The sequence below is a fragment of the Rhipicephalus sanguineus genome, chromosome 6, assembly GCF_013339695.2.
Source record: "Rhipicephalus sanguineus isolate Rsan-2018 chromosome 6, BIME_Rsan_1.4, whole genome shotgun sequence".
NCBI lineage: Eukaryota > Metazoa > Arthropoda > Arachnida > Ixodida > Ixodidae > Rhipicephalus > Rhipicephalus sanguineus.
The window spans coordinates 31,583,976-31,600,437 of NC_051181.1; the positions used below are offsets into that span (position 1 = coordinate 31,583,976).

The 16,462-nt window shown below is 45.5% G+C and overlaps 1 protein-coding gene across 2 annotated transcripts in view; it reads right to left on the reverse strand.

Annotated features, from left to right (window-relative positions):
* Positions 1–16,462, reverse strand: part of LOC119395676 (cyclin-dependent kinase 8) — a 133,284-nt gene that overhangs the window by 29,761 nt on the left and 87,061 nt on the right. Inside the window, exon 14 of one of the 2 annotated variants that reach the window (XM_037662667.2) lies at positions 8,205–8,249. The exons of the other annotated variant lie outside the window; for it this stretch is intronic. Coding sequence (XP_037518595.1) covers positions 8,205–8,249 — 45 coding nt within the window. The remainder of the gene's footprint in view (positions 1–8,204; positions 8,250–16,462) is intronic. 2 annotated transcript variants of the gene reach the window in all.

Here is a 16,462-nt window from a genome sequence, read left to right on the forward strand (position 1 = left end):
CGACATTTTGGTTTTTGGCCGCGACCGTGCAGAACATGACAGCCGGCTCCAATCAGTGCTGGCTCGACTGAGAAACGCCGGGCTGACCCTGAGCAAGTCGAAATGTCAATTCGGCGTCACAAGCGTCAAGTTCCTCGGCGTAGTTATCTGCGGCAGCGGTATTTCGCCGGACCCAGACAAGCTTGCTGCTGTCAGGAGCATGGAACCTCCTGTCGACGTTGGTGGCGTCCGCAGACTAATGGGCATGGTAAACCACGTGGGACGGTTCTTACCCCATCTGTCAGAGGTGACGGCACCCATTCGAGGACTGCTCAACAAAAGAAGTGACTGGGCGTGGGGACTGGCCCAGCAGGTCGCCTTCCAAAAGTTGAAAGACATGATGTCGTCCAACATCTGCATGGCTAACTACCACCCACTGTACCCGACCATCGTATCCGCAGATTCCAGTTCGTTTGGCTTAGGTGCGGTTTTGCTACAAGACCAACCGAGAGGAGAGCACAGAGCCGTGGCCTACGCATCACGCTCCCTCACACCAACAGAGCAAAGGTACAGCCAAACGGAAAAGGAGGGCTTGGAAGCTGCATGGGCTGTCAAGCGGTTTGACGAGTATGTCCGGGGCTTACACTTCACCATCGAGACCGATCACTTACCGCTCACGTCCTTGCTTGATTCCATGGATGTCGATGCTTTACCACCAAGGATCCAAAGGATTCGACTGAAACTCATGAGGTACCAGTACACGGTATTGTACGTTCCAGGGGAGCTGCTGGCAACGGCTGATACCCTCTCAAGAGCACCCGTCACATCAGCTTCTCCAGCAGAAGGAAACCAAGTGGAGTTGTACGTCAGTGAGGTCGTCGGCAGCATCGCGGAAGGCGCACCAGTTAGCCTTAAAGTGGTTCGTCAGCACCAGTTGATGGATGGCGAGTGCGTTATCCTCGTGAAGTACTGAAGGCAAGGTTGGCCTCAGAGAAACAAAGTGCCATCAAACTTCTCGAAGTATTGGAGGTACCAAGCGGAGCTGACAGCGTGCAATGGACTGCTCCTTAAAGGAGGACGTCTGTTGATTCCGGAGGCTCTGCAGAAGGACGTCTTGGATTCACTTCACGAGGGAACCGATGCAAGGCACGTGCGCGTGATGCTGTTTGGTAGCCTCATATAGGCAAACATATCGTGTCTATGGTGGAATGATGTGAACGTTGTGCAACTACCAGGGTCCGGCGTGCCGAGCCTCTCCTGCCAACACCTTCAATGGAGTACCCATGGCCACAAGTGGGTGCAGATTTGTTCCACTTGGAGGGACAAAATTTTCTGGTGCTCGTGGACTACTATTCACGGTATCCAGAGGTTATCACGCTACGCAACACTTCCAGCCAAGCGGTGATATCGGCTATCAAGAGTGTCATGGCTCGATTCGGCATACCGGAAGTGCTTCGAAGTGATAATGACCCCCAGTTCTCGTCACACGAGTTCTCAAGTTTTGCCCAGAGCTATGGGTTTAGACACATCACTAGCAGTCCTGGTTATCCTCAATCGAATGGTGCGGTGGAACGGGCTGTTAAGACTGAAGGATCTTTTCCGCAAGAGCAACGTCCGGTTCCTGGTACTGCTGGCGTATCGTGACACGCCAGGGGTCACAGGGTACAGCCCGTCCCAACTTCTCATGGGGCGACGGTTACGGACACGCATTCCCAGGGACCCGGCCAAGCTGTCACCGGACCTACCACGACCAGACGTAGTCTTCCAAAAGGACGCCGCGGCTAAGGAAAGGCAAACTCGGGACTTCAACCGTCGGCATGGGGCGAGAGAGCTCCGGGACCTCTCTTCAGGAGACGAAGTGTGGGTAACTGACGCGGAGTGCCGGGCCAAAGTTCTTAGCCGGGGCCTGCGTCCCCGATCCTACATCGTGGAAACTCCCAGCGGAGTTATACAACAAAACTGACGGCATCTCGTGCCTTATTCCCCAGATCTCAGTGCGTCATCCCCAGTCTCCCGTCTGAGCTCGAGCCCAAACCAGGAGCTCAGACTCAGCCAGGAGGAACCATCACATGGCCAGCACGATACGAGTACCGGCGCAGACCCTGACAGCATACCCCACCAGGTTACCAGGTCCGGGAGGCATGTGGTCCCACCTAAAAGACTGAATTTGTAGATCTTGGAGAGATGTAGTGTTGTTGTATTTTGTTATATTAATCCTAGGTGGCGTCACTTACCCTAACACACTAACAGACGGCGCCACTAAGGGATTACAGGTGTATATATATAGTATCAATAAACATGGCCGGGCAGTTAGTCGCCGGCCCAGCCGAACGTCGCGTCGTCATATCGTTACTCTCGACACTGGTGGCAGCAAGGGAAAGAGAATGATGAGAATGAAGTCTGGGGTGTGCTCGGGCTTGGTGCGCTCGCGCTTGGCAGAACATTGGGCAGTCAGGGCCCGGGCCTTGGCCATTAAAGGTGGTTTCTCCTCTGGCTCTGCCTGGCTCCTTGTGCCCCTCCCACAATGGTGCCCAATGCGATCCTCCTGAGGTCGATGGATCCCGAGTGGACCCGACTGCTCGACGTCCTCAAACGGCTCGACACAGCCACTGACACTTTCCTCGAGGTCGGGGGAGTCCCAACCGGCCGGTCATGGCCGACAGAGCAACCATGCACAGGGCCGACGGGGCCGGCGCCTGGCGACGACCAGAAGGCGGAGGACGAGAACCACACAACGCTGCTGAGAGAGATTCCATGCCTGCCGAGACTGAGACTGCCGCGGAGGACGTCGAAAACGGGGATGGCGCAACTGACGCGGAGAAAAAGTGCGAAGGGGCAGCACCAGGGGACGACAGTGAGTGCGGTGACGAGGGTGCCGAGAACGTGAGTGGCGAGGAATACGCGGAAGTGATCGAGGAGAACCTCGAGGACAAGGCTAGAGACTGCCAAGACGGCGATGAAGGGGCCGATGGGTCTCACACTGCAAAGAACAGGTCGGGAAGTTGCAGAATGGTGATGAAGAGGCCAGGGAGTACCGGGATGATGAAGAGGAACTCGCTGAGGACGATGGAGATGAGAAGAACGAAGAAGGTGAAGACATCGTTGAAAACTGGGAAGGAGCAGCTGACGGTGACGCCGAGGACGAAGACGAGACCACGCAGGATGAAGGCGTCAGCGGCGAGAAAGCCGCAGATACGGAGCGTGACCCGAAGCAGGACAACATGAGGAATAGAGGTCGGGAAGAGAACATGGTGGACAATGAGAAGGACGTAGGCGTTGACGGAAGTGAGCGGGCCAAAGAAGATGATGAAGACAACAATTCCATTAATGAAGGTTTCGTCATGGAGTGAGAGGAGAACGGCGAGTGGCACATGTCAGCAATGAGGCAAGCGAGAAGGAAGCACAGGAGAAGGACACTGAAAGCGATGAAACTGGAAAAATGAAGACACTGAGGACCATCACTTCGGCTGCATCCTCCAGGCGACCCAGGGCTTGTCCAGGGCTGCTGGAAAGCGCCGGACGTGGCGCGAACCCCGGGAAACGGCCGTCAAGCGCAACGGCGATGACAATGGCGACGAGGAACAGCGGAAACAGCCGGCAGAGGACGACACGAACAACCAGAGAGAGGCAGAGGTGCCCAGGCTGCTCGGCAAAGATGGGCAAGACGAGGGAAGCCCTCGGAAGTCTCTGGGACACGCCGACAAATGACAAGGATCACATGGATAACAAGGATGATGCCAAGGATGCTGCTGCCATGGTAGAGTCAGAGTGCTCGACGTGTGCAAGCCAGCGGTATGACCATTGTCGGGGCCAAAGCTAGTGGGACACGGAATCCGACGCTTCCGGGTGTAAACAGCCGAACTCACCCGTGCGCTCACCTATCTTCGGAGGGAAAGGGGATAGTGTGGGGGCGCTGTGGGCGGCCAGGGCAACAGAGAAACGAAGAGAACGAAGCCTGGGGTGCGCTTGCGCTCGGCAGAACATTGAGCAGTCAGGACCCGGGGCTTGGCCATTAAAAAGGTGGATTCTGCTCTCACTCCGCCTGACTCCTTGCGCCCTTCCCACACCTTTTATGATGACCCCCACACAAGCGCCGGGTGATCGCCGTAAGCTTTAAATGGTTTGTGTCCTGCAATAAATTTTAGTTGTTAGTTCCAGCTTCGTCCGGTCCCCTTCTTTTTCTGTGTCCGTTGTTCCTTGCTGGCTTTTAACAGTGGAGCTGTTTAAGTTCGAGGTTGGTCCGCGAGGCGTTGGCAGAAAACGCCTAAGCGGGTATGCACCACAGAAAGCGGGTATGTGCCAAGCAGCTCCTAGCACAGCATAGCCACGCATCGTAACAGTATAGCAAAGGTGTGGGAAAGAGAAGTGAGGGTGAGGATTGATGTGAGAATGAGGAAGGAAAGGAGGATTGGAGAGGGTAAACCATGGCATAGCCTAGAGATAGGGGATGGCAAAGGGAAGTGAGGCTGAGGACTGATGTTAGGGTGCGAAGGATGGAAAAAGGAGATGAGAGGGTAAACCATAGCATAACCATGTACAGTATAGCCTAGCAAGATGTGGGAAAGAGAAGTGAGGGTGAGCACTGATGTTAGGGTTAGGAGGTGGCGGGAGGGCTATATAGAAAGAGACAAAGAAAAAAAAGATGAAAGAAAGAATAAAGAAATAGGAAGGAGGAAAAGTAGAAAAGATAAAGAAAGAAACACGAAAGAAAGAGGAACGAAGTAGAAGATAAAGAAAGATGAAGAACTCAATCTGCGTTCATCAGGTGGTGGCACTTGCTTGCCAGCTCAACTGCTTACTCATATTGCTCAGGCGTAGGACTGGCTTTTATTTTTCATCTACAATCAAGTACCAAGTCGCCAAACCATCGACACTGTTGGATGTAATCACATCCATTAAAACTTACTTACTTACGCCGTAGGGGGGGGGGCGCTTTCTCGGGATTTTACGGTAGTGGCTTAATGACATCCTGCAAGCCTGCTTTAATGCCTACAAACTACACTGCATTAACCAACTAAACTAAAGCCTTGGGATACATGCACACTTGCGAAGCCACGATAAAGCGAATAGGTCAAAGCGAGCAGGGATTCTTTTCCATTCTTGTCTATCTTCCATTCTCATCCCCACTTTGCTTTCTTTACCTACTGTTCGGCCATCAGAGGCAGTCAGTGCATGCCAGTGAGCATATCTCATGCAGTAATTATTCTGTAACTAATTTTAGCAATGAATACAGAAGTAGAGCCTGAAAGAGTTTTGACCTTTTCACCCTGTTGTGTTGTGGAGATGCACCAAAAGAAACTAAATAAGCGGACACCCTGTTGACGGTAATAGTGTTGTCCAACGCTGCAAAAGCCACAAACTTTCTGCTATCACTGTGAGGAAAAGGTCAGTCTGAGACCTATCAAGCTCACTGCCTGGTTTTCCACATGCTTGGGCAAACTGAGCACACCTTTGGATTTCTTTGCAGCTTTAGCCCCCCTTCGAGGCCAACTGTTAAGAGGCCTTTACTATAACGAAGCTTCATTATAATTACACACCGGGTAGGGGAGAAGAAGTGAGGAACCAGTAAGCTGATGCCACAGCACACCAGCAGATGACTGTGGAAGATTGTCCTCATGACAAGATGACAGCTTTCTCTCGTGCAGCTGTAAATGCTATTACAACTTTGCATGCGACCCCAAATAGTCATTTAACAGCATTTTGTGGTCCAAGTGGCACAATTTCTGTCAGCCAGTCATCATGAACAAGTACCAACTCGCCCAACTTTTTACCTTACTTAGCATACAAAACACCAACAGGGGCGCTTTAGTTGTGAAAAAGTGCTTCTGTATGTGCCATTTACGCAAGCAGGCTCATAAAATGCTGCTAAAGACTATTTGTGTTCATAAGCAAAGTTTGAATAGCATTTACAGCTGCACCAGAGAGAGCTGTCATCTAAGCCACGAAGACAATATTGCATAGTCATTTTGGCGGTGGCCTGTGGCATCAGCTCGGTGGTTCCTCACTGCCCCTTCCCTACCTCGTGGGCCATAACGAAGCTGTTTCATAGTAAGGCTTTACTGCTGTTGGTTAGTGTGAATGTCAAGAAACATACATTATAAACAGTCTACACTAGCACCCTGGCTACTAGGGTTTCCACTTTACCACTAGGAAAAAAAGGCTATATGGGAGGGGGGGGGCGTGAGGTTACTTATACAGGTAGTTTAAATAATGCCGAAAAAATTTGCCATGTTCAGTTTTTGACACGCACTGTCATGTATTGTAACATTATTTGCCTAGTCAGAAGTATCCATAATGTACATCTACAAAAAAGGGAAACAGCTTCCCAGCTATTCTGTGGGCATAAAAATAAATGCAAAGTATAGATATATGCCGTCCATTTGGGACATAAAGCCCCAGCAATTATTATTAATACATGTCCTTCACGGCCATGAGCCAGCTCTCGTCTCAGCTTGAGGTCTCCAGTCTTTCGTAACATACATAGATGTAATTTTCGCTGCTTCGAAGGCGCAGAACTTACGCTCATGATGCAAGCCCATAACCACTGATGTTCATTTTTTGCCTTAGTTAAATGATTGGCAGTTAAATGATCGGTATAACAGGAGAAATCAATTGCTTTGCATTTTTATGGGCACAAGATAGAAAGTGGTTCAAAATTGTGTGAGAGTTTTCGTGAATGGCGAAAAATATGTAGCATCTTCAAAGTTCCTGAATATACTCTTATAAAATGCCAAAAAAGAAATAATCACAATACAATGACCAATAAACCGGCCAATGGTGGCTGGTCTTAGGTGCAGACTGGCAACTGGACCACTGTCTAAAACACCTGCTGGGGCGGTCTAAAAATGGGCAGGTGGCAACCCTATTGGCTACAGACAATGGATGGCGTTGGCAAAGTTATGGAAATCAAAATAAAGAAAGCTCCTTTGCTGCATAAATTCTGTAAGGACATTATTGCGCTCATGGTAGTGCATGTGCTGTCATCAAAATTCACATAAGAAAACACAAACACTTTTTTTTTTTCATAAATAAAAAAAGCCCTTGTTAGAGTTTCCTGTGCTGACATAAATTGTGCCACTTGGTATGCTGTTCACACATCTCAATTTCACATGATGCTTAGCTCCTACCTGACCATGCACAGCTCAATAGGATATGATTACTAGTGTAAAGGGGACATGGACGAAAAGAAAGAACACAGGACATGCAGAGCACTGCTAGGACAGTGCACTTTTGCTACAGTTAAACTCTTATAACGGATGTCATAAGCCCAGCAAGGATATTAAGGGCTCCACCTAAAAAAATTAGATAACTTGCGACTGTCAGTTGCTCTTACATCTCGACATACTCAGCTGCTCTATGTATTCAGCACTGATCAGTTACATAGCATACGATTCAGTCTATATTGCACAGTTGTTTGATACTGCCTATGCATTTATATCATCTACAAACCTAACACAGAGTGCACTGCCATTATGCACATACCAAGATTACTTGTCACCGCACTAAATACTTTATTAAGAGTGCCAGGAAGAGTAGGTAAGAAGCTCAGCCTTCTTGGCAGTGGTTCGTCTGTTGCATCCCCCTCTGAGCAACACTATGCATTTGCTCGGTACATTCATTCAATTTATCATGGTTGCGGGATATCTCTCATGTGCAAAGTGAAAATGCTGGCCACTAAATTAGGATTCGCTTAGCATGCTTGAATGTGTCGGCTTCAAGTACCAATAATTTCTGCTTTACTATTTGATTCTGGTGAGTTGGTCCAAGTTCGTGGTGTGAATGCAGAACAAAGCTCCAAAGTGTAGGACAACAGGTGTATCAGTGGAAAGAGGCCTAAACAAGAACCAGCATATGTACCTCCTTATACTCGATTGCTTTATGCTGCATTCACACTAGCACAACATCTCGCTTGAAACACATTGAGCCTGAAGAAAGCAGCATGCAGTGATACCCCTGCCAACAGAGCAGGGGTACAACACTAGTGTTCAGAAACTGGTGCACAGCATGTAAGCACCACGAGACTTCCCACCATCTCAGCACTGTCAACGAGCATCTACTGCCTGTGTGCTCAAGCAATGGTTTGAAAACAAGACGATGTCAAAACACTATCACCACAGCTGCTAAGGCGGAGGCAGAACACTGTCACATAAGGACTGCACCTGAGTGGTTTCAAGAAGCGGGAGAGCAAGGCATTGGGGACTGGCTGGGAGGTGGAGGACTCTTACCTCAGGCTTCTTGAAACCATGATAATTTTTATTGTAACCTTGCATCTGAAGGGGAGGAGAAGAAGAAAAAACAATAAAAGTGGAGCTAACGAAAGGGCACAGGCTGCTGCACCAGAGCAACGTAAGACAAAGTTACTGCAGGCAGTGAGGGCCAACAGAAATAAAAAAAAGGGGTTGAGAAGAGCGTTGCCACCGTAAACTGTGTTTGCCGGTTGACGCAAACATCAAGCCGTTGAGAATGCCACTTACAACAAAACTTAGCACAGCAAAGGCTTGACAACTCTCTTCTCCACTGGCTCCTTTTTTTGAGTACTAACATGCTGCTGAAACCACACTTTTCAAATTGAATTCTACAACTGACCAGATGACCTTCCGGTACAAGGATCCAAGCCACAGGCACTACAACTGACGAAAGCTTTCATTTTAAGCCACTCTGATGCGACACAGTATAGTCGCGCTCACTACAAGAAGTTCACTGGAATGAGCACACAAATATAGCTTGGGAACCTGTGACTGCCTATTTCCAGAACACCTAACAAATTATTAAACACAACACACTGTATTTGTAGAGAGTACACTATGCTAGTCTGAGGGAGGACTTATGGTATATATGCAGAAAATTTTATGGTGCGGCAGGAGGTGCTACTTCATATACACATAAGTACAGACTCATAAGTTCAGAAACTGGGCGCAACAAAAGCTGTCATACACACTCAGTCCATCCCATTCCTTCCAGTATGGTGCTATGTGTGTTGATACTCTGTTCTTAGATGGCCAGCCTTGCTCACAATACCTCAAAACTAAACAACACCCTCCATCCTGATCTTGAAGACGATGGATATCATCATGTCAACTTGCAACTAGTGAAGGCAGATCCTCGAAGACTTCATCTACATAAATTTCCAAGCTGTTTACAACTTTCGAGGTTGGTAAATCACATGGTGCTCATAATAGTGTGCTGGTCATAGCCAAGAGCTTCCCAGCACTCTAAAGCATTCTAAACTTGTAAACATACAGAATAGTCATGTTGTGCTTGAAGCCCTTTCTATCCAAATTGTGTGTGTACAAAATGATTTTATGCATTTATTAAAAGTAGGTTAGCCTGGCATCACGGTAGGCATTGTTGCTGATTGCTTAAAGAAGTTCTTCATTTAATCAAGTCCGAATATGGTAGCAGGATGCAATAATAACAACAAAACAGTTGTAGGTAATCATCAGCAGACACTCATTAAACAGCACCTGAAGGCACCAGGAAAATATATTCCGTTTAACAGGAGTTCTGTTTACTGAGAGATGAACAGGGTTGCAGCATTCAAGTACAAAACCAATCGTATTAGAGGCAGTTGTTCATTTTAAGCAGCAATTCCATTTAAGAGATTTCCATTTGCTGAGAGTCTACTGTATACATCCATGCCTTATAACACAGGCGAAGGAAAGTAGAAAGCAGTTACAATATTAACTTCATTTTTTTTATGACTGCCAAAAAAGTTAGCGAAGATATGTGCCACTGTGCAGAAAAACAATGAGCAGGTAAAAGACAAAAGGTAGACATTCATTTCGTAATACATGCCCACAAATTTATAGACTGCCGTAATGGTGAGATATAAAAGATTTCTTTCAGCTGTGGGTGCTGCTACCTAAGGCAAATGAGCCATTGTGTTCATCAGAGAATAATGAAGCATAAAAGGTTGTTAACTGGAGGATTGTAAATGCACACCCAAATACAAAGACTGGGCCATTTTAAACAGACATGGGAACAGAGGAACGTGTCTAATGGTCATGGCTTGGCATATGAATTGTAGTGGAAGCACATACCAAAGCCAGCCTTCGATTAATTTGCACAGGGAAGAAATAAAATGCTTGAAACCTTATCTCCCATGTGGGCCTTGCACATTTGCTTGACAAGTGGTGCTACCATACCTGAGCATGTGCATAAAAACTTTGTGTCCATTTTCTTTTCAGTCGGAGTTTGTTCTGTCTAGAAGTTTCAATTTCTTGTCTCACTCTTCCTTTCAGCTAGCAGCGAAATTTCATTATATTAAAATAGCAGATAATCATGCTTCTCTATATTGGCGTAAAAACATATGGGGTCCTAAGAGATCAAGCTACAAAAAGCTGTACAGTTTATTATATTGAGAATTTGATTATACTGAAGCTCACTACATTAAAGTTTAGCTGTAACAGGTCTCTCATCTTGGAGGGCTGCATAATGAGCCCTATGTGTATGCATGGAGTTACAGTAGAATCTTGGTGATACGAATTTCAAGGGGAAGCGAAAATATTTGTAACACCCAAAATTTCATATCAACCAAAAAAACTAGCAAAATCTGTTTTCAAACCATGATATACACACAAAACCTTTATTTACGTAGAAAAAACTCGTGTATGTTTTTCTCAGACACACGCAAGCAGAAGAACAGCGTCTGTGGTTTCGTGCACAGCAGTTACGATGAACAATAGATATGTTTTAAATTTGTATGTGCTGGCTGCGCACATGCCTTCAAAAGTGTATGTCGTTGCTATCTATGATCGCGTCTACTGCAGTTTTGTCCACAGCGGTCGCAGCAAGTAGCATTGCTGTGACTCGGAGAGCATTGGATCCACGTGCATTATCGGAGTTTCGCCATGCCAGAAGTTTCGGAGTTTTGGCACTTTTGCCATACATGATCGTGTCAATTACGAATGCGGCTTTGTCCACAGCGGTTGTGGCAAACAACAAGCAGAGTTTTGACTCTGTGTGCACTGGCCACAACTGTACTTCCAAAGCTTCCGGAGCATGCTGCTGTCAACTGTCACTTGACGGCCTCGGTACCCAAGTTCATATCACCTTTTTGAGCCCAAATTTTGGCCCATTAGACGCAACGAAATTCGGCGTGGAAATTTTACGCATTCTTATCAGCTGAGTTTGTATCACTGAGATTCTACTGCATATAGGACAAAAAAAAGGACCTCGTTATAGTTGGCCCTGCACTATAAGCAGTTACATTATAAGTGGTGTAAGTTCTATCTGCATGTGCCCTCAAACAGAGACTGAGTTGGCTTATGACCATTGGCCACATATTGGGGGAGTGCAAATATTGAAATTTTTTTAGTACGAATTGAATACAAATAAGTGCACATTAAACCATTTGCTTCCACTTGCTGAGCACAATTTTCCTCCCTGTATTCTGCAATTATAAAATCCATAATAACTTGCACTACACACAACGTGCCCCGAAAACTTTACTGTCATTTTCATCTCAACACTGTTCTACATTACATGCAGTCAAAGGACTTATGAATGTGCAAAACATTTTTAAGCACGAGGGGACGTGAAAGGAAACTCACTGTTTGATAGTTAGCAGTATTAGCTTTATTGTCGCTGTCACTGTCGGCACTTTCACAAACCTTAAATGCCCAGTAAAAAATTGCCGTTCTCATCATGAGCACTTTCAGCACAACTGCCAAGAACAATTTCATCAATTTCCTCCTTCGGGAGACCTCAACTATGCTACGTCTCCAGTTTACAATTAAGGAAATGTGTCCGGGCTATAAGAACTTTTTTTTGCAGCGAGTTGCTTGACTTGTATAACTGTGAACATGTATTGGGTTTCAACAAAAAGAAAACCGCTTGCAGTGTGTTGCCACCTATAAAAATGTACAAAAACAGGCACTTTCTAGGTAGCTGGCGCAGCACCAGCAGTGGAAATAAATGGTTTAAAGAGCTTCAAAACAGGAGGTAACAATAGAATTTATAACACTAAAGGGAGACTCTGCTCTAAACTATTTTTTTAATTCTCGATCAATTTTGATTAAGGTTATGGAGTTTATGTATGTTTATGTCCTGATTTCAAATATGCAGTTATTTTTCTAGTATAATGTGTAGTTCTTAAAATATTTCACCTGCCTTTTGTAGAGCAAGATTTTTCCTAAACTGAGTTACAAAGTAAATCAGTAAATTACAATAATCTGGAGTCAGAAGTGTATGCAGTACAATAAAAATAGATGTTCTAAGGCCATTTGCACAAAAGTTATGGTATGTTGAACATTCATGAAGTCAATGTCAAGCTGTGGTTGCACTCACAACTGTTCAACATACCATAGCTCTTGTTCAAATGGGTCTAGAAGATCCATTTTTGTTTTACTGCATGCAGTTCTGATTCCAAATTATTGTGATATGTTGATTTACTTAGTAATTAACCTGTTCTTAAGAAAAATCTTGCTCCCCAAAAAGCACATGAAATATTTTATAATTTAAAAAACTACATGATACAGCACTACAAAAATAATTGCACATTTGAAATCAGCACACAAACATACAAAACTTCCGTAAGTTTCATAAAAATCGATAAAAAAGTAAACAAAACCTTTGAAGTGCCATGTCATCCCCTAATATACTTAAATGAAACTGTATTTCACCAGGCTGCAGCAGCTTCAAGAGACTTCTCATTATGCACTTATTCCAAATTATTGTGCGGAAAAATTGACAACTCAATGCAAATGGTCTTTACACGCCTTGGCAACACTTTCACGAGAGGATGAGGTCCTTAAATTTGGAACATTGAAGCATATACAGTTAAACCCATTTCTAATTAACTCAAAAGTTCCTCAAAAAGTTGTTGTTATACCAGTACTGTTAAGAAAACAGTGCGAAGGAGAGAGACGAAAAGACTGGAACCACACAAACACAAGTGCCGCTGTGTTCAGCGCTGCTTTCTTAATAATGCATCCATGCCAACTCGCCCAACTGTCAGTTATATCAGTAGCTCATTGCATATGGACTAGCCCTTCAAAATATGCACAAATTAGCGACAAAGATGTTTCTATTTTATTCGCGCAGTTTTTTTATAAAGCATCAACAACCCCTCTGGTGACAAGTTAGGGCTTTTTCTTTGTGAAGTGCTGCTCTCTGTGTGCTTACAAGAGAATTAAACTGCCTTTGTAATGAGTTGAATCTGCCACTACCAGTAGAGTGCCCAATTCCCAGTGCAAAATTCTCTCAGATGTCTTCAAAATCTCCATTCGTCATAATGAATTTTATAACTAGCATCAGCCATGCCAGGCTGAGCACACCAGGCACTGTGTCACTTCAGCTGGAGAAGTACGATGTTTCAGAGGGAGAATGTCATCATGATTTGTTATCAGCAACTGTGCAAACCAAGTGTTGAAGGACTGTGATCTTGTTGAAGGACTGTGAGCAGCTTAGCAGCTTTGACAACATGCAGTGTCACGTTCATGCCAACAAGGACTCAATGAAGATCAACAATAACACCTGAGCGCCAGTTAGTGCGAAGAACCCATTTACTGGGTCAGGAACATACAATGGCTGATAGAACACACGGACACACGTTATTGGCTTGTCATGTGCATGTATGCATGTGTGTGCATCTGTGCACACATGCACACGGCAAGCTGAGCAAAAACAGACACCATTTCATTGTAACACAGCACTGCTGTGTGAGGCTGATCATCCCTAGGAAGCTGTGTGCAGCGCATCACCTACTCGGCTCACGCAAGCACTGCCAAGCCGCTTGTTGTACCATACATGCACGTTTGCCGTGGGCGTGTTCTTCACACTTGCTCCTGTCCAGACCATGCACGGGTGTGGCGAGTAGCCTGTTGGGTCAAAGCAATGATGACGAGCTTCATGCAAGCAAAGCGCACTTTACATTTCCACAATGCTCTCGCAGTCCTGCATGACGAGGCGCAGCGCCTTTGGGTCGTTGCCCAATAAAAGCGTGCAGTATGCTTGCTGTCGGTGCAGCAAAGTTTCTCAGTGCCTGCACCGCTCAACTCGGCAACAACGAGCTGCTCTTGTTTCTACAGAGTGATGCGCACTTGAAAGTCGTCTCGCACAATGTGCCGATGGCAAAGTTGCAAATGGAAGCATGGTGAACTTAGGTTGTCATTTAAGGGGGCCCTGCAACACTTTTTCAGCATGGTCAGAAAACGCTGCTGATCGGCAGTCAAGGCTTCCCAAAGTCAGCTAGAAATCATTCCCTCTTCTCTCGACAAATGATGCAAGCGTAACGGATCTCTGGGTCGGTGCCCTCTTTTGGGAGAAATAAAGTTTTGATCATCATCATCAACCTAAATGACTGCGCCCTAAACGTAAAGTCCATGGCCACTGGCTCATCTGAGTACCTTGAGCTGCACAATTATCGCAGCCACCGTGGGCTGCCACCACGTGCCAGCACGCACACTCGCAGTCACATTGAAAGTAAGCCTACCATTAGAAGAAAAAAAAAAGAAGTGAAAGTACTCAAGCTCATGACGCCCGCTGACGAACGAATGCATCTTCTTGCCCCCTTAACATCCACCCCCAACCCAGTGCTTAGCTCTTAGTGTGCTCGCTGGTATGAAAGGAGAAAGAAAGTGCCTGAAGTGTGCGACAAATGCTTGCAACTCCGCTCGTACTTGAGGGATAATAAAAATTTTTGCAGCAGTGGATTCGTCAGGCAATAAGCTCTTTCGCTGAAGTCATACGATGATTTCTTGGAAAAGTGTTGCAGGGCCTCCTTAAAGGGGCCCTGCAACACATAGTGACGAGCGCGCTAAACGCTAAGCAGAGAGGGATGGCACGGGGGAAAGAAGTTACATCACCCACGTGTCATGACATTGAGCACTTTTTCTTTTTTTGTATTTTCCTTTGCATGCACGGCTTACTTTCAATGTGATGTGAGCGCACGTGCTGTCATGTGGCGGCCTCTCGCGGCGTTCGCAGTAAATGCAGCTCACGATGCTCAAATCAACCAATGGCCGTAAATATGGGTATAGGGCGCAGTCATTTGGGTGTATGGCATCATTTGTAGAAAGAAGAGGGAATATTTTCTAGCTGACTTTGAGAATTAATAGTAAATTCCAGGACGCGTGCTGTGCTATAATGTTTGGGTTGCGTGTTCTCAGGAGCCTTGACTACCAATCAGCAGCATTTTCTAACCATGCTAAAAAGTGTTGCAGGGCCCCTTTAAGTGTGCAGTGCTCTAGGAATAGTGCTACACCACACACGCAGCCATGCAGATAGCCGAAGATGCTTTTACGATAGGGTTGTCGCCGATAAGTCATACTGGCACAATTGTTGTTGGCCACCATGAGGCCTTCGTATTTTTCTGATGCTTATCTGTAGAGGCATTGCCGCAACAGTACGGAAGTCAGAATCATTGATTCACTAGTCTCTGCCCTTACTGAAAATAAAGAACTTTTGTGGCAGATTGTGGAATTGACGAATTGAGAGGCACAGATAAATATTATGTGACTATCGTGGTACACGTAATTAGTAGGCAGAGGTTTCTTTAAGATATCTCTGTTCCGATTTAAGTGGAGCGGGGCACGCACGCAGATGAGCCTCTCTCATGCTTTAGACAGGCCGGCCTGTCTTTAATCTTTTTTTGCACTTCATTTTAACAATATCTTTGTCATGACTGTGTCTGAAGTGTCTGTTGTATATGTAGAAGGCTTTGAAAAATGTTCGCTATATCTGGAGGAAGGAAAATCGCAAGCACGCCGAAATATGGTCGTAATAACCAATAGATTGTTACACCGAGGATCGATACAAGTGGGTTCAACTGTACGTACTATATTAATGAAGTTTTACTGCAAATATAAGAATGCATAACACAAGTAATACATTATATGCTCAAATATTCTAAATTCATAAGAATATTCAGCACTTTTACTGATGTTTGACCATAGCAGAATATTTGAAAATTTCCAGATATCCATTTCTGAAATGCATATCTCGTTTAAGGAAAATATTTTATTAGTGTACATAATTTTGAATATTCATGCATGCTACAACACATTTAGAAGCCCCATGAAATGGAACAAAATTCAAAGGTCGAACAGTGTTTCTGTTGTTCTATTGTCTCGCAGTGCTAGTGACAATGATTGTGATAGTGATTAGAGTTCTACGGCACGAGGGCCACGTATGGTCAAAAGGGCGCCAAACAGTGGCAAGGGCCCTATATGCAATAGTCTGGTAAGTTAAAGTTAGTTAAGAATGCCAAAGACTAGTAGTTAGTAGTGTTTCAAGTATTAAAGTAGCATTTACAGACAAAGAGCACGAATTACAACAGGTAAGACTGATGTGCAAAATACATAGTAAGTGTGAAGCAGCTTACTTGGAAATTAATTTTAGTGCTTCCATAGATGTACTTGTGATGAGGTTTCCAAAATGAGCACCTGCAGTACTACGAGGGCCTTTAGGGCTTGGCTCTCTAAGCTCATTGCAGCAGGATGCCTATTTTTCGAGGCAGTGTCAGTCTATTCGACTCTGTATA